Consider the following 19577-nt stretch of genomic DNA (forward strand, 5'->3'; position numbering starts at 1 on the left):
GCTGCTGCTGCGGTTCAGCCGTGGAAGCAGTGCTGCTCTTCTAGAGGATAGAGCTCTTGTGATTTTTTTCACTTTCCTTATGCTGTTCTCAGCAAAATGAACATTAATCTTTCATTACAGTTTTGATGCTCATTCCGAAGACAAATAGATATGTCTGTCGAATATGTCAGCAAAGTAAACGTTTGCAATGCTTCCTGTAATCGTTTTCAAAATAAGCGTTTCTCCTGGCTGAACCCATTCATTTGTTTTAAAAAGTTTTTTATTTAGAAATATTTGCAGGAGCAGAAGATGCTTGGCTTCATACTGTGTAGTACCGCTATTTATTTGAGTTCATAGGATTTATTTAAAAAAAATACACAACAGATGATGGGCTGTAGGCTCTCTCTCTCTCTCTCTCTCTCTCTCTCTCTCTCTCTCTCTCAAACACACACAAAACCATGTGACTGATGCGCAATATGTAAAAAACCTTCTCATTCACCACTCGTTGTGGATAAATACAAAATGTTGACGTATCGTGACATCATAGTAAAACTTGTGTTATTTATGGCCATTTTCAAATTAAACCCTATGCAAAAAACACAGTGTCCAGTGTGCCCGGGCGTTAAACTGAGACTTTTGGAATTGCTTGATGTGTCTTATCAGTCACTAATATTTCCAGATTGTCACTGATCCAAGTATATCATTCTTGGGTCTTACTCTTTGCTATTGCTGTTCATATAATTCTGTAGAAACTCAACAACCAGATGGTAATGCTTTTCTTCCTGTGTACATTTGGACAAATGTATGTAGACAAAAACTGCATCCAACTGCAGTACAGTACTTCTAGTTTTTAATGTAGCAAACAATATTTTAAATGGTGTCTGCCTGTAGCTCTACTACATATCTAGTAGGTATTCAAAGGGAAAGATGTGTTTCTATTTGTTAGTATGGACATTATTAGGCTCAACTTTCAGAGAATTACACAACCACGACAAGCCAAATGCACAAACATAAATTAAAATATAAAAACCCACGTACACATCACTCTCCTCTCTAAACCACTCTCCATGGCTCAATGCAACCCTTTCCACAGGGTGATTGTGTGTTTTTTCGTGCAGGTTTGTTTGTTTGTGTGTTGTGTGTAGTAGGGTGACAGCGGTCTTTGAGCAGAGACATCTCTGATTCCCAGAGGAGTTGAGACTCAAGATGACTGTGAGAAGTGGAGCTGTTGGAATATAATGGCATTATAAAGCCTGCAGCACAGTGGTTGCACACAATCATACACACACAAACACACATACACACACACACAAACACACTTACATGCACACACGCGTGCGGACACAGACAGACAAACACGCACTCTTCCTGGTCATGACTGACAGATCACATATTTACCATCATCATCTCTTGTGCTTCGTCTTGAGTCACTCTGGTTCCTCGCCTCTTGTCTCCACAACAGATTACACAAACCAAACACACACAGTGAGAAACTGATAACACAACAACCAGTGGATAATTTCAGAACTATGGAGTTTCTGCTGTGCATGTGGCTAATAGAAAAAATATTACTGGAGTTTTCTTGGGAAGATGAAAACTGCTTCTGAAATATTTTGATCTGATTCGACAAAAGAACAATTATCTAAACACTGTCTCCAAATGCCCACCCCTGTAACAATGTATGGCAAAAACACATCAGGTTTTTTATAGTTTATTTCACAACCTAATAGTCATTTTTGAAGATAGTAAATATTAACACACAACATCAGCTTTTTACAGCTGCAGTGTGACGATACCATATCTGTGTCATATATCAGTGAAAACGTATCAGATGATTTCCTAAAAACTTAAAGTATAACAAGGGTAACTGAGCAAAGAAAGCCTCAACAGATACTAGATGAACCCCTGAATGCTTTTTAAATATGATAATATAACATTGAAAGGAATAAATAATAACTAATTCCTATTTTTTACACATTTTTGATAATTAATTCCATAAGCGAGCTACATACTAAAACTCTTGTAGTGCTGTTACAGTGGATGTCAATGCAGGTGGTTACAGCTCGATACACCGATTCTTTTTTAATACAAACGGAAAGTAATACAACTACAAATAATTAAGAAACAGATTTAAGAGGTGATATTAGTTTTGATTTATGAATAAAGCTGTATTAATTTCCAAGGTAGAAATATAATCCGATGCGCTGTTGCTTGCCTCTAGTAAACAAGTGTATAAACATCTGCAGACTTTACCAAACTCACACACAGCATCAAGTTTGCAAGGCACACTGTCAAAGCCTGCATAGCTGCAACAGTGGAAACAAGTTCACTCGCACATTCACACAAATGTGTACTCTCACCCACAAACATATACATACACACAGACACACACACACACACACGCACACACACACATACTCACTCAATCTGGCCCAAGGTGGATTTCTAGAGGTGCATACATTTGCATATATCTGCATGTTTAATGAGTTTAGGGAGATCAAGCGATCCGAGCGGCCCTTTGTGGGTATTTCTTTTCTTTTTTTTCTTTGTGTATGTGTGTGTGTGTGTGTGTGTGTGTGTGGAGGTGGGGTGGGTCTACATGTAAATATCACCCACTGTGTGTTGGCACCCGTCACAGATGGTCGGGGGCGAGGGCACCCTGTAGGCACAGGATACCTATTTCTGTTTGTCTGTGCGCTTTGTGGTGGCTGGGAGGCAGAGAGAGTGTGTATGTGTGTGTGTGTGTGTGTGTGTGTGTGAGTGTGTGTGAGTGTAGGAGTGTAGGAGATGTGCGTGTAGGAGATGTGCGTGTGTTTGGTTTTTCTGTATTTAAGCTGGCTGCACTGTGTGTGTGCCTGCATGTGCATATCTCCCAGCATGTAGTGCGGCTGTGATGGCCCTGTTTTGGATGATTGATGTGTTGGAGGGAGCAGCGAGGAGCTCAGGTTGGGCCAGAGCCTCCGTCTGACACACTGCTGCTTCCCTGCTGCTTTACATATGTAGACGCAGCAAGACTCCTCCTCCTCTTCCATCTGACACTGGCTCCCGTTCCAACATAACCAACACTCACAGGTTTTTTTTCTGGGTTTTATTTTGAAGCCTATGTGTATTGTGCTGCTTCCTGTTTCACATTTTACATCTGATGTTGCCCAGTCCCAGTCCCAAGGCGTTAAAGTACTACAGACTATTTGTTCAGACCTCAATAAAATATGTTGTGTCTTTCTTTTCTCCACAGGTAATAATCAAACTTAATGACAACCAAATACCATTTAACTGCTGCAGTTTCAGGTTTGAGTTTATTTCTCAGGCTGACTCATCCCCACACAGTCATGGCTTCGGAATCAGAATCAGAAAGTATTTATTGCCAAGTAGGTTTACACCTACCTGGTATTTGATTTGGTATATAGGTGCATACAATGAACATAAAAGATAAAAACACAATTAGTACTTCACATAAGAAAAAAATTAAATGAAAAAAAATTACTGGAACATCGTTAATAGTACTTGTATCATACCATGAACAGGACTGTAAGTTGATTACCACTTAGTTAATAAAAAGATTTAGCTAATTTGCTATAATATACTATAAACATATATATATATATATATATTACCTACATCTTCTCAGCCAGTGCCGGAAATCAAACAACCAAACATCCAAGCACAAATTCTCATTATCTTTTATCTAATTTGCTCACAGCCCAGTGAGATATCTTAAATTGATTTCAAAATATTGTCTCTTTGACGTTGACATGTGGGACTGCCCCCCAACCCCCCCCCCCCCCCCCCTCCTCCTTGTAGCAAGTGGTAATTTTTTTAATTGGTAAATTATTATTGCTCATCCAAAGAAAGGAAATCAAAAGAACCATAAGAGCATTATCTTAAAAGTCACAGTAGGTGATGCTGGAGAAAACAGCAAAAGTTGATTTTTAAAAGACGGCAGTTGACAAATATTTTCATGTTGTCGTTGGACTTTTGCGATTTATTCATTGTTTTCAGGATTTCAGGAGATTTAACAAAAATACCTTTGAAATAAATCATCTACCTTTAATGTAGGCAGATTTAGTTGTTGGTTATGTTTCTACAGAATTTGAAAGTTACAATAGTGCCTTCTGTTCTAAGATGTTTTCCCTCTTTTCATCTCACTTCATCTCTCATACTTCTCCTCTTCTTGTCGGTCTCTCTCCCGACCCGCCTCTATATTACCACCTCTCTCTGAACTCCTTTCCCCTCTCTGGCTCCTCCTGTATCGCTGGTTCTCACTTTCCTTTCCCTGACACTCAGTTGTTTCTATATCCTTCCATCTCTCCCTTATCACTAATCCTCCCACTTCTCTCTTTTTGTTCCTCAGTAGTTTCTCTCTCTGGCTTTGAAATCCTTTCCCTTTCCCCTCTGTTCCACTGCTTCTGCTAATCCTTTCATTTTCTTTGTCTCTCTTTTGTCTAAAAGTCAGTTTAATTTCTCTTTTCTTTATGCCCTGATTTGTATCTAGCTGATTGTAGTTCTCACAGTTTTATTCCACTGTAGTGGAACAAAATTTGTAACATGCCATAACAAGTGATATATTTCTCCTTAATTACTGGTCAGTTATAGGCAACTCTTAGCCAATTTATACAATGACAAAGAGCACATATGTCTGATATCATCACCAAACATGACGTGATATTTTACTGCTACATAGAGTTGTATTGTGAAATAATACCATTCAAAAACACTATTCATAGATTTCAATGGCTCTTGTGTTAAGTCGCTTTATGTTCGAAATTAACTCTAGCTCAAATAAAAACAATCAGGCAGCTGAAAAACACTTGACTCATGAGGTTTCCCAGCGACAGTGGGGTCACAGCTCCTAGCAGAGCCGTGTCGACTAAGTAGAAGGGCATGCTGGGAGGCTGGAGTGCATGAGAGGCATATTGATCTACCTGTAGCATCCAGCTGTTTGTTTATCTACAACAAATCAATGCAGTGCTCAGCTGGGGGCTGCCATGCCTGGCCTCTGGTCTGCTTAGAGAACTCACACCTAACACTCTCACACAAATAAATACATGGCACTCAGACCCTTTCAATTTAAGTACACTTTATTGTGTGGAAGTTTCAATTTTAAATGGAGAAATTTGAGAGTTTTGCAGGTAAATCTTAGATTATACTCTTGTTTTTTATTTATATTCAAAAATCAAAAGCTGAAATTTCCAGTCAACAAAAATGCTCCAGCCTTTTGCTGTGTAATCCAGATGGTTGTCAGATACTTTCTCTTTTGATTAATGATCATTGAGATGTGCCTTGAGCTTGACTGGAGCGTTGACTGGTAAATTGAACTGATTGGATATCGTTTCTAAAGGCACAGACCTGTAAACATATGGTCCCAGAGTTCACACTGCATGTGAGGGCTTAAACCAAACCGTGAAGTTCAAGAAACTCTCAGACCTCTGTGAAAAAATTGCAGCGAGGCATTAAGGTATAAAATCCAGTGATTCACAGAGGTTTCAATAATTGTGAAATGGAAGAAATGAATAATCACCGGTACTCTGTGTAGAGTTGGCCATTCAGACAAACAGAGCAACTGAGCAACAAGGGCCTCTGTCAGGGTGGTGACCAAGAGCCCAACAGCCAAAGAGCTTCAGGCGCCTGATGGAAATCACCTGAAACAAAAACAAATGCAGCCTACTCATAGTTTGTCAAACAGCATTTAAAGGATGCTGAGAGCATGAGGGAAGATTGGCAACAAAAATGAACGTCTTGGGCAGAAGTCCAAGCCCTCCTCTTGGCAAACAGCTGGCACTGCTCATCACCTGACCATTATTGTAGTGAATCCTTGTGGTGGCAGCATCAAGCTTGAGGGACAGGTCATAATCAGGAGAGGGATGTATCTGCTCAAGACTCCACACGACCACTGGGACCACAGTTGCCCTCTCAGGAAATCAATGACCCAAAGCAAACAGCCAAGACAATGCTGATTGGACAAATTGCTGACTGTTCCTGAGAAACACAGCACAAGAGACTCATAGAAGCAAGTTCGCAGGTGCTTCACATCCAACCTGACTGAGGTCAAGAGGATCTGCTAAGAAATATTTGATTAACTGCCCAACTTCCGGAGTGCGAAGCTTATAGACTTACCCAGACTAAAGAACCAAATAGGTTGTTTCTGATCCTACAGGTTCACAAATAGATTGTTTAATACATCTGCTAAGATCAAACTACATATCAACCTTAAGGCAAGAAAACTGATACAGCATCTGCCCCAGAATCTTGTTTTTGTTTCATCCATAACTTTTATGATGTGTTCTCTGATAAATACTAGTGCAGAGCATCTCAGTGTGCACACCTGTAAAACTGCTAATGAGAACTGATGTTGCTGCCAGTGTATTTGTATCAATGCCACAACTGAAAAACAAGATTACAAACAGTGACACAATAAATAGTAGTTATCTATTGCAGGAATGGATCATTAGTGACTACATGACCATATCCTTATTAAAAGCCATTTGAAAATGATCTCAGTCATCAGTTCTGTACATAAGGAGCTTCCCACATTGACCTGTAATCAGGAAGGAATGTGTCAATATGCACTTACTAACACACAAACTCCACCATGCCACTGAACTCCTCTAGGCATGTATGGATGAGGTCAATATTATCAAGTTGAATGAAAAGATACAAATATTAATTTGATTAGAAGGACTTGTGCTGAATTATTTCAAATGCCTGAAGTCCAGATGTGTGCGTACAAGCCATCACCTGCGTTTCCTCTTTACTATTTACAAGTGAAGAACAGCTCTTCTAAGAGACAGGATTGGCTTTTTGCCTGAATGATAAATGTTTAGTAGATGGTAGTTTAATAGAAAAGTTTTGTGAACAAAGTTGAATAATTTGAACTTCAGTCATCAGTGTTTCCCCTCTCTCTTCTGTAAATGTATGATATTAACTTTTGGAAGTTTTCCACATGAATCATTTCATGATGCTCTTACTAATGTGTTTGTTTCTAGGTGACTGACCACAAAGGCACTGTGAGGGGATGTGGGAGGCTGACTGAAGAGGAGGCAGCCGGAGCCTTGCTCGCTGTTACACTCATCCTCTATGGCACCTACCACCCACACCAGACCATGCACGGTAAGTGTCAACCACTTGCAGAACTTTGAACTCATGCAAACTTAAGTAAGCGGAGGCACGGTTACTGTAAAAGGTTTGATTACAGCATCCACTGAAAACCATATAAACTGATGTACAAATTCATGAATGATTCGAAAAGAACAGCAAATTTTGTGTGTGGGTATGAACATTTTAATTTCATCAATCCCATATTTTTCTGTGGAAAGTGGAAGCAGGAAGCCAAAACTGACCTGACCCTCCCCTCCCATGGCCACCTGCCTCCCACCTGCCATCTCTACTTCCTTGGCTAGGGCTGTGGAGGAAGTCAGTCGAGCCGCTGACCACAGGGACTGTGATGTGTAATTACAATGTGACCCCTGGCTGCCCCTCCCCAATCCCCCCCAACAGTGTGTGTCAGCTCCCCCGGTGCACACACCTCGTTAGCCGCACCGGCACGAAGCCACAGCGCCGTCCTCCCTGTCCCTGTCGGGGGTTTTGGGTTTGTTAGAATCACCGAGGCATGCTGGGAGAGAGACACGGAACCAGACTTTCCTGTTGCTCTCTGTCAACAGGAGTTCATAGTGGTTATGGAGGTCCTGGAATTTCATGGACTTTTGAAAGATAGCCAAGAAAGATAAGGGAACTTAATAAATTAGAAGTTAAAGTAAGGAAATCTGATTGGATTTATTTTTTTTTACTTAAAACTATCACCTGCATTTAAATAAAAAATTCAAATTTCAATAAATACCACAACACAAGGAGGGAAGCACACTTTTAGGACAAGACACTAATCCAGCTCAGTGCTGGAAACCTGGAAAGAGACGGAGAAGTTGTGGAATTCAACCTGTAGGTCCACAGTGGGACCCTCTCTCCCTTTTCGCGCGTGTGTGTGTGTGTCTTGCTCTGTTGCTCTCTCGTCCCTTTCTGTCAAGATGCTGATCTCTCTGTTGAGAAATCAATGGCTCTCCCCCTCCTCCTCTCCTTCTCTCCATCCATCCATATATCCCCTCTCTATGCTCCTGGATCTAACCCAAGTTCAAGCTGTTAGTCAATCTGCTGTCTACACACACATACACACACACACACACACACACACACACACACACACACACACACACACACACACAGGTTGTTCCAGTGTTGCTGCTCCTCAGACTCATCCCCAATGACATCCCCCTATAGTAGTTTACCACATGGTGCTCTGAACTTCGCCCAGTCTTTACATTCTGATTGTTATTTGCAGTCAACTAGTTAAGGTTACTCTCATATGAAAGTTTGGGAAATATAATTTACAATACCTTATTAGAAAAAAATACCATCCTTATGTCTATAAGCTAAATGGGTTGCTGATTAGCTTAGTTTAGCGAAGAAAAAAAAGAAAAAAACATGATACTTGTTGAGCTTTAGAGGTACCACAATGCTGATTTTATACATTCTGACAGCGCTCAGCTAGCCGTTTAGCCTTTGCTTCCAGAGTTGTAAAATGGGCTGACACGACTGCTCTCCAAAAAGGGAGCCAAAGCATCTCTTTTCCACCGATCATAAATTCAACCTCTTCAATCTTAGTAGATGGGGCAAACCAAGTTTTTCAAAAGATGTTTTCTTTCATTTTTGGTTGTGCTTATCACACTGTATGTTAATTTTTTTCGAAAATTTGGTTTTAATTAGTTATTTGATTGAATAAATATACGGTGATATGTATTGATTGACAGCTGAAACTGACTCCTGATTGGTGCATAATTTAATTTCTGGATAGTGGGCAGAGGTGGCGTCACGTCGTCCATCTTTAAATGGGACAGGGATTAGTTTAATAAAGCATAGAGGTAATGTCTGATAGTTATAATAATAATAATGATAATAATAGCTTTATTTTGTTATAACACTTATCTAAACATGTTACAAGCAGGTCACATAGCTTTCACACTTAATGACGCTAAAGTGCACCACTGAAGATATGTCCTTAACATCAGCTGGCGGCCGCTAATAACTGCTGACATCAACTGATAACATAAATTAAAAAAAATCTTAGATCCACCATTAGTGCATCCTCCCCAAACTAAGAAACAAAGTTTCTTCATTAAGCTGACTTTGTGCACAGAGGCTTTGTCACGTTGAAACAGGAAAGAGCCAAACACAATATTGTAAAGTGTCTAAAGCGTCAGAAGCATTAGGATTTCTCTCAGTTGCAAAAAGGGGTTTAGCACAAAGCATGAAAACATCCACAGAATATAAGTATACATTGCTATAGCATGCAGAAGTGTCCCAGGGTGCATTTTCGGGTTTTGTACAATGTCCTTTAAGAGTGCTTATTATTTAGCGTCATAACTGTAAATGCTTGGTCAGAGTTCATCATTTAGCAGGGAGCTGGTGAATGTCAGAATTTAGGGGAAGACCACTGTCTCTGTCCAGATATTTACTTTTATTAGACACTCTCCACTTTTTACTGGAGAGATTTTAATGATTTCTGTCCCTTTCCACGTCTACCTGATAATTATTATAGACCACACACATCCCAGTGGGAGTAGAAATTACCGAGCAAATAACGTCTACTGATTTTCTTTGACCCCTGTGTCCTCTGTTAAATCCTCTGCACCTACTCCAATCATTGGAGTAGAACAGAGATACCATTGCCATTTTATAAAAGGTACACTTAAAACCAAACTAATGCAGTTTAATGAAACACACTGAAATAAATCCTACCTTCAAGCACTACAAACTACACTCTCCAAAGTTAAATCAACACTTGAACAACAACTAAACATAACAACCGTCATAAAAAACAGGATTTATTGCAGGGCTGTTGTATTAGACTGCATTTACTTGCATTTACGGCAAAATAAATTAACTGTATCTGCTGTCTTAACTGAAACTAAATTAAACTGATTGCTGGGCAGGAAGCACAAATATTTACACAATGCAGAGAAAATCAGGGATAAGAAAAGAATTATTGAATCCATTCCCGCTTCTGTAACACTCAACACCTGCGAAATATATGGCTTATATATAGAGAATGTATATGATGGTAGCTGGTGGATTATTATGAAACCTATTATCTCATTACTCATAAAGAACTACTTTTACATGCTTTAATTTAAATTGACAGACTCATGATTCCAGTTTTATGTATTTATAATTCTAACATGTCCCTGTTTATGAACAAGTCTGTACATTTGCTACACCGAAAGTCATGATGCTGGTGAAATTGTGATGAAAAAAAGACATGTTTGTAAATGTTATTGCATGTGGAGAAAAAGTAAAACCAGCAATGCACTTAATTTGTTCTCTGCCAACATCCTTGATGTTTGCTTTGTGCCAGTCCCCCCCCGAAGACACCACGTGGCGAGTCTTACACTCACGATGTGTAGGATGAAGCTGCAGCAGCTCCAACCAACCCGGGTGTCTTTTGTGATCCAGCTTCATCCGTGTGTTTGAGCGCGTCCCTCCACCTCTGTATGTGTGCGCTACCCATGTGTGTTTATTTGGTGGCTGTGCGGGAAGCGAAGGTAAATTGCTGTGATTATGTGGCAGTAATTGAACAGGGATGGAGTGTTTAATTGAGTTGTTGTTTCCTGATGTTTCTTTGTAGCAGGAGCTGCAGCGCTGACAGGTGCCTCGTCTCGCCTCACTGAGATGAGAGTTTTTTTTATATACCATCACATAGGCTTTGTAGTGTGTGTGTGTATCTGTTTGTGTTTGATGTTTTTGCTGGCGCTCTGTGTGTTTTGGCTCAATGGTGTTTGTTTGGCTGAGGAATATTTGTGTGGGCTTAACTGTTTCAGCAGGTTCAGGAAAGCGTGGGGTTTGAGAGATGCTTCACTGAGCTCTGACAAGTTATACCCAGAGATTACAGGGACGTATTGTTTTAAATCTCTTTGCCTATTTCAGAATCAGAAAAACTTAAATGATCCCCAATAATGATACTAAAAATGATTATTGTTGTAATTATTATTGTTATTATTATAAATATACTACAAGTGTATAGATACAATGTTCAGAGTCTAATGTCGTAAAAAAGTAAATTATGTCATACACGGTTCTCATTTAAGCAATAACCAAGATAGCGTGTGAGAACTCCCTGGACTTGAAGTTTGGACGTAGCCCTACTGCTAAACAGTTCATGTCTGTATGTGTCTACCTGCCTGTCAAAATGTGTATATTGGTGCTTATGTGCATGCATGGTTGTGTGTGTGTGTATCACTCTATCTGATCTGCCTCCTGGGCTCTATGGCCCAAATCAAATGGTAGGAAACATCAATTTAACCATCCCCTCTCCTCCTCCTCCCTTCTTGTATAATTTCTCCTCTCTTCTTCCTCTCCTCCCCCCCAGCTCCTCTCCTCCTTCTCTCCTCCCTTCCTCGGCGTATTGCTCTCTGCGGAGGTGTGATTACGTTCCTCCTCTCAGCACCAGTGATCTGAGGGTTCAGTGTGTGTGTACGTGCGTGTGTGTCAGTGTGTGTTGTGTGTTTGGTGACTGGTTGGTGATCTGAGCAGCCTGGCGCTGGGTATTGTGCAGCGCAATTCAGTGATGATGTCTCCAGTTGAATGCCTCCATTCACAATCACAGCCTCTCCATTAGCTGCAGCCCACACCACCGGGTTGTTGTCTTTTCTTCTTCTCTGCAAAAAAAAACAAGCAATTAAAGAGGGACAAAAACAAGCTCGAGCACAAGCAGTGTACCTGGAAAAATGAAGAAAAAAAAACAGCAAGTGAAGGGATGTTGGAGTGGAACTGTGATTCTTTAGTTGGGGTTCACACTACACACTATCTCTGTTTTACTCTCAAGGAAAGCCTCCAGGATTCATTTGAACATTCACACGACTGCCAGCTCCTCTAGGAGACTCACACTACTCAGTGTCGGATATGTATTTTGGATTTTCCTCTCGTACTGTAAGTGTGTGGGTCTTATATTTCCACACTTAAAAGGATCAGATTTCATTCACAAGCATAGGAAGTCTAGGGAACCCCTCTAAAGGAGGACATTTGGGAGCTGCTGGTCAGAAAGGAGCAAGTTTAGGTTATAAACTTTGATGGTGAAACATTAGTTGTGTGATTCATTGTCAGAACACTGGGTGGACACAAAGAGTCAACAGCTGCATGCAAAGTTTAATGCCGCTTTATTTGTTCAAAATATATCAATAATATTGAAAGATAAAAAGTTTTATAGCACAGCAGAATGTTTCTATTTATTTCAAATAGCAAATGAAACAATGCAATACATGAATGATGGTTTAATGATTGATCATTAAAGTTGTAAGGATGGTTTTGTTTGATTGTAAAACAGCTTTGTTAAAGAAACGCAACTGTCCTGAACCACACAAAATCCCTGCAACACAACCATTCACATGTGTCTGATCTGTCTCTGCTTTATACAGCTCGGCCCTTGTGTGTGTATAGGCAATTACAGTCCTGTGTGGAAATGGCACAACCAATAAAAACATTACATGGATAATTAAATACTGAATGAAAATACAGTTAAAGGATATCAGTGAAAAATGATTTTAATAAATAATATAAATGAAACAGAATTACATTTTATGATAGTAACTTTAAATATTGCACAAAATAGACTAAAATAAACTTTACAAATACTGACAGGTTAAAGGATTTCTGCAAAGGAGACCCTGAAAACCTGTTCCTGTTTTTGTCCCATTGTCATTATATTTTCAACTCTTACTTTATCCCACTTGATGCATTCAAAGATCTATTGTTTATTTTCATCCCTTGCAACATTTTAAATATTTGCAAAGACCTGTTACTTGGATAAAAACAATTCAGCAAACACTTAATCTAAGCCTTCTCTCTCTATCTCTCTCTTTAAACATCAGAAGGACCCCTCCAGAGCATTGTGTCCATGGGGTCACGCCACCTCGTCCCTCACAAAGGGGTGTACCAGGGGGACCTTTACCCGCCTCTGGGGCTGATTCAGTGGATCTACCAAATGGAGAGAGACAGAAAGGTGCGGGCTGCTGATATCAACGTCCCCGCCAGACACAAGGTACAGTACTGTACACAGAGCTGGAAAGGCACGTTTCACACATCGCACACACTGTGATTTACTATTCCAATAAATCACTGGCACCACCTAATTTCCTATGGATTTCAATTTCCCTCTGGACATATCTGCATTGATCAACTTCAGGTGTAAGGATGTGCCAGGCGTCGCTCACTGTGACACTGAAGAATGGCTCACAGATCTTTGCCATTTGTGTGCGTGTGTGTGTGTGTGTGTGTGTGTGTGTGTGTGTTTGTGTGTGTGTATGTGTGTGTGTGTGAGAGAGAGAGCCTTTGCGTGTGCATAGGTGTACGTACGAGGGATTTGTGCAGATGCAGCACTTCTGTTGAACACCGTCGCCACCGTCAAGGCTTTAGGATACAAATCCTTGAGTCTGAGTAATAACATCTGAAAATGTCAGAATCATACAGACAGCGATAGGGATCAGACAGTTGAACCAAGACTTGAGATATTGTTATTCTGATCATATCTGCTCGTACACTGAATCTTCGCCTGAATATATGGCACAATTAAATATAAGCCACAATTCTCCAACTGTTGTTATTGGAGAAAAAAAGGCCAGGGAATGACTGTTTTAAAATTAGACAGCACCTTGTGGTCGACTTAATCATATTCCATATATATCAATGTTTGAACTGAAACCAATATAATTCTCTTTCTGTGTCAGGATTATTCTCTCAAAATCATTGAAGCCTTGTGTCTGTGTCCTTATTGCTGCATTATCAGGCCAATTACAGCTCTGACCCAATACCTGACGTCAGGTATAGCCCTGTTTGTGTGTATGTTACTGGCCGACACATGCCCTTGCAGGGGTACATGGTCCCTGGGCCTGTAGATGAGTTTTGAGCTGGTGTTAGGAGGCAACGACGAGGCCTGACAACGTCTTTACCCCGAGTTACTCCCCTAGAGGCAGATCTGAATGGATCGTAGAGGCTAGGAGGAGAAATAAATTGGAGAAAAGGATAAATCGATGCTTGGCAGAGAGGCAAACAGACCTTCCAACCCCCGGCCCAGACCCACACACACACACACGCACACACACACACACGCACACACACACACACAAACACGTACCACAGCGTGGCTTTTTTTCCTTGGGCTGTATTGGATTGGTATGCAGAGCTGAGGAGAGAGACGCTCAGAAAAGACTTGGCCTACAAATGATGTCCTTTGTTTGATCCATTAGGTTGGGGGGTTGGTTGGTTGGTGGATGGGGACGGTCGTCCCACGGAGACGGTGGAAGGGCTGGGAAACAAACATCTCTGTCTGTGAGCCTCTCTCTCCCCCTCTCTCGCTCTCTCCCTCTCTAACTGCTTCTCATCTGAGGGAGGAGAAAGAGATCAGCTCCAGGAAATGCTGCTTATCATCTGTTTCTGTTGATGAGTTAGAGGGCAGAGAGGATATACCGGCGGTGTGGGTGCATTCCACTGTCTGAAGGATATTTCCAGGTTATTTCCACATGTGTGTTATTTTGTTCCTCATTCGTGTGAAATTAATTCCTGAGTATTGACAATACAGTCACATTGCTAAGAAACACAAGCAATCATACAGGTTTATCCCAATATGACTAATAGAAATGAATGCCAAAACCACAATCCAGAAAAGAAGACCCCCAACCATCTTTGAGACCCACTTAACATGTTCATATTCTCTGAAGTTTCCTTGTTAGAGGGTTTCAGTTCCAAGGCAGATCTTATTAACTCTAAACTGCACACGCTGCTCGTAAATGGCTTGTTTCAGCCAGGTGAATGTCATGTGTTTGTGAGGGCCGCATCCGCAAGATTTGAACATTGTATCAACGCGCCTCATTTGCTAAATAATATATAGATTTTATACAAGAAGAAAAACAAAGTACTTCACATAAAAGCCAACAAATTCAGCCCTGTCAGTTGTGCTATTTGGGGAAACCAGAAATATGACTTACATAATCAATATAATGACGATAGATTGCAGGTGGTCAAAGTAGTGTGACAGTCAGGGATTAATGATGGAATATATTCTATTATAGTGTGTGGGACCAATAAATGTATCTTATTATCTTTGCCAAGGACATTATGTTTTAATCCGTGTCTGTTTGTTTGTTGGTTTGGTTTGTATTTCGAGGAAACTTGGTGAGGGATACAGTATGGGTCCGCGAAGAACCCATTACATCCGGATTAGGGGGCAGATCCAGGATTTTCTATTCATTTTCTTTAGCGTTTTTTTTTCCCCCAGTTTTCCTAAGGGAATAATTCAAGGATCTTGATGAAACCATTCAGACATATTTAGGGGCCTAATATTTAAGAATAGAATATTAATTTGACATTTTATTTAATTTTTAGAGGTGCACACAGCCTGTTCTTCACTAAATTGATGAATGGTTGCGGAACTGAGTCCAGCTTCAAATCAAACAGGTGTTTACCTACTGAGAAGAGAGGTACACTTCTTGTAGGACAGGCCTGGGCCGATGCTATGTCTAACAGTTGTTTGTGCCTGAGACCTGTTATCAAGTTCAGCAGCAAACTTCTGTCTCAACTCAATTTCAGCCTCACTCTATATTTCTGCTCAGATTTGTTGCTCCTTTGCTGCTCCCCTGTCTTACTTGTACCGTTCTCGGCTCTTTACCGGCAACGGCATACGTTGCCGTTTATTTTGGCGCTGGAGTTCTCTTTTCACTCCATGTCTTTTTATAGTTTTGTCGTTCATAGCGTACTCCCCGCTGTGCTTCTATTTTCATGAATGCTGTGAGAAATAATTGAAAGCTTTGGGTATGCTGCCGTCTGTTGCAGCGCCCTCACTTCCTGGTGCCTGGTAAATACTGTATCACTGAAACCTCTGCTGCAAGCTACTGGCTCAGGATTCCTCGCAGCTCTGGGACGTTAAAGCTTGCTGAAAACTTGAGCCAAGATCAAATCGTAACTGGTGTCTAAATGTCACTCCTTTGGACAGAGACAGTTTTTGGTAGATTTCAAATTCAGCTGTTTGTCCCGATCTTTTTCCCTGACAAAACAGAGTTGAGTCCATGTCTTTGAACTGTTCATTTCCTGTTGCTCTCCTCTTTTAATCCATGACCTCCATAAGGAGGAGTAAAATTATGTCAAAGGAGTCACAGCCCCTGCTGCAAGTGGTGCTGGTGCGAAATACAACAGATTGAGGACCTCAAGGAGTCTTAACAAGCATGAACAATGTGCCACAACAACTATAAATAAAAACATGGCTTTTTACAGCCAGACTAAAGGGCTACTGCACAGATTTATCTCATGGGGAGTACGAGTCTACAAAAAAATAGAACATATTATCTTCTGTGGCTCCTGAAGAGCTGCTAGTGGGAAAAAAACTTTGATGTCATCAGATTTGGGGAGGAAGACAGAAACCCTCCGTTAGAAATGACATGACGTCGGACTTGCAGAAAGTTGATTGGATATTTCTACAGTTTATTGTGTCAATATATGGGAAAAAATAGGAGAAAACAATTAACCAATTAATCGATTATTTAATTTTTCAATAATTTCACACATTCCCTCATTAAACGACTCCTCAATTACATTCTGTTGTCTGGGTTTTAACCTCAGAAACAGGAAAATATGTGTGATTCTTCACTTTTTCACCTTTTATTCATCTTTAACACAAATGTTTAATCACCCAGATGTGGAAGATCCCTGGAAACTTTGAGTGTTAACAAGACGCCAAATAGCATTGAACTACATTATCAAATGGAAAACCTACTTTAGTCAAGTTTCCAAACAAATGCAAATGAAATCGGATTTCTAGAAACACGTGGATGGAATCAACATGTATTTTAAAGAATTCTGTGACCGTTTGAGGTTAACTTTCATTGCATGATTAACAATTGACAGCGACTGTTTACCGTTTGGGAGACTGAAAGAGATTTTACGAATAAGATTCCATTTGGAACCAAAATACCTGTGTCCTTTCTTTTCCATCAAAAACAACTGAGAGTAAAGTTGTTCAACAGAAAAATATTTTAGAATGATTTTTGGGATATAGATACATTATTCGAATCATTTTATTTTTCTTTTGTTATGTGTTACTTTTCATATTGATCCTTAGTTCCAGCTTCTACATGTGAGCATTTATCTCTTTTTATGTAGCCTGATAGTTAATTAAGTATCTCTGGCAGTATGAAATTGTCCTTTCTGTGCTTTAGAAATAGGGCCATTCTGAAAAAAAATAGAATTTTGAATAAAACAATAAGGGGGAAAATATCATGTAGATTTTCTGATCTTTATTATAATTGTTATATGTAACCCTAGATCAAGTTTTCTTGTGTCATTCTCTCATCACCCACTTCATTTCCAACAGTTACATCAGACAAATGTACGGAAGCCCTCCACGAGACCTGCTGCTGCTCTGAAGACATTTCAAGAGACTGAGACCATGCAAGCTGATGTGAAGGGAGAGATCAGACCGTTACCACTGCAGAGTCTGCAGGATGCTGTCATGGTGGAGGTGCAGCTGTCAGACTCTTCAGATCCGGGGGTTGGAGGAGCTGTGAGCGGAGAGAGGCAGGGGAACGGGCGAGGGAATAGGTAGAGAAGTTAAGAAACAAATGTGAACCATGGTCAAATAAAGACTGTTTTTTTTCACAGTGCAGTGGTCACTTGATCATGAATCAACTCCATGTACTGCATGTGACCATGTGGCCTCACCTCTGTGTCAGCAGAAATCATTTACTTTAGATTCCTAACTTCTCCACAGCCACAGAAACACACACAGGCTTATTTGTCGCTCTATAGTTGTGAGCTCCTAACCTTAACCATCACATCTAAATGCCTAACCCTAAACCAAACCTAATTCTAAACCTAATACCAAGTCTGAACCCTCAAACAACCAGCCAAAATGTCTCACAACGCGCACACACACACACACACACACAAACATATAAATCCTTCCATGAAAACAAATAGTCCCGGGAGCAGGTCTCAGCACTCATCTGTACTCTTTGTTTGCCTCTGGAAGTTGCAAAGGTTAGTGAAAGATATGTTTGTCTTTTTCCACTTCAGTGAAGGGTGAATTCAGCTCAGTGCAATAAGGAATGGATTACCCATTTATTAAAGGGGCTGTGTCACTCCTCATTGAGTTGGACAAATAACAAATTAATTTCTAGCCGCCTAATTTCTCTCTGTTCTCCACTGAATTTCCGATAACGTTTAATCGCAAGCCTTGTGAGTTCCCTTAACTTTTTATCAATTCATTAAAAATGTGCCACTGCGGAGATGCTACAGAGGAAGAGCTGCAACTTTCACTCCAAATGTGTCCGTGACCATCCTAAATGTACACAAACAGACCAGGTGAAGTGTTTCACAAAAACTAAGATGCTAAATACACCAGCAACCAAAGGAAAAGTGTTGGAAAGTTTTTGCCTTTTTAGAATAAGCCAGGAACTTTTTGTCTAGTGCTTCCCAGTATGAAGCAAACAATAACAGTGCCTTTCCCCAGTCAACTGCAGGTCTGTAGGTAGTGGCGTTTTGTAAAGTAGCAGTAGTGTATTGACATGGCAGTATTGATGTTTCAATTAGAGCAGCGTTACATAGTGCCGCAGCATGGTAACATGGTGCGTCTCCTGCCATCTGCTCTGCCTCCACGTCTGATGAACGAGGCACGTGGGGCTAATCGAGCCGCACATGAGCGATGGGACCACGAGATCTGTCTCACACACACAAACACACACACACACACACACCCACACACTTATCCTATACGCACGTCCTTATGCAGAAAAATGGGGGGAAGGACGAGGCAGAGCTCCTCAGCCCGCTGTTCAAACAGCCTTCAGAAAGCTTGTGATTCCTCCCTTTCTCCCTGCACATGTGCCACAGGAGCAGCCAGCAGCTTATTTCTCTTATACAAGGAAACAGGGAAACGCACCAGACGCGAGTTAAAAATCTTCAAAAGCTCATCTGATGGAAAGACAAAAAAAGGCAATGGCCTCTGCCAGCTTTTCTCGTGCTGGGACAGTCTGAAATAACAGTGTGCATTATGCCTGGCGTTACTGGCTGCCAAACCACACAAATCAAAGGCCTCATTGTGTGGATTACCTCGTTAATCTGTTGATGCCATTAAGTAGTATTGCAGGTGATAATGTGCCAGTTCCCCCCCCCCCCCCCCCCCCCCTTCTCTTATTGGGGAGGTGTAGTGTTCGCTTAGTAATCTGCTTTAAACGCTTTCTGGGGAAGGGACTTTCTGAAACCCAGCCAAGAGAACTCTGCTATCATGGAGAGCTTTCCCTTAATACAGCAGAGGGAACTGACTCACTGATGCAAACAGGGACGAGCGAGGAAGCTACACCCGCCCAACGCCACTTGTTGAAATATATGACTGTATGAATAATGAAAGAGGAAAAGGAAAGCGATATTACTAGAGCAGTCCCACAATGGCATCCATCACAGTAGTGCCTCATCGCTCTTCTTCTTCTTCTGTTTCCTCCTACAAAAACTCAACTTTCTGTCTCTAACCAAAGCTGTGCTCTGCGCCTGCCTGAGCTCATACACTTTAGAGG

At 40.8% G+C, this 19577-nt stretch overlaps 1 protein-coding gene across 1 annotated transcript in view; it reads left to right on the plus strand.

Moving 5' to 3' along the window:
* Window positions 1–17923, plus strand: part of LOC133964332 (furin-like protease kpc-1) — a 160555-nt gene extending 142632 nt beyond the window's left edge. Inside the window, exons 16-18 of the mRNA XM_062398353.1 lie at window positions 6963–7086; window positions 12891–13060; window positions 17381–17923. Of these exons, the coding sequence (XP_062254337.1) occupies window positions 6963–7086; window positions 12891–13060; window positions 17381–17611 (525 nt within the window). The 3' untranslated portion in view covers window positions 17612–17923. The remainder of the gene's footprint in view (window positions 1–6962; window positions 7087–12890; window positions 13061–17380) is intronic.
* Window positions 17924–19577: the final 1654 nt, after the last annotated feature.

This window comes from Platichthys flesus, chromosome 11 (assembly GCF_949316205.1).
Source record: "Platichthys flesus chromosome 11, fPlaFle2.1, whole genome shotgun sequence".
NCBI classification, from domain to species: domain Eukaryota; kingdom Metazoa; phylum Chordata; class Actinopteri; order Pleuronectiformes; family Pleuronectidae; genus Platichthys; species Platichthys flesus.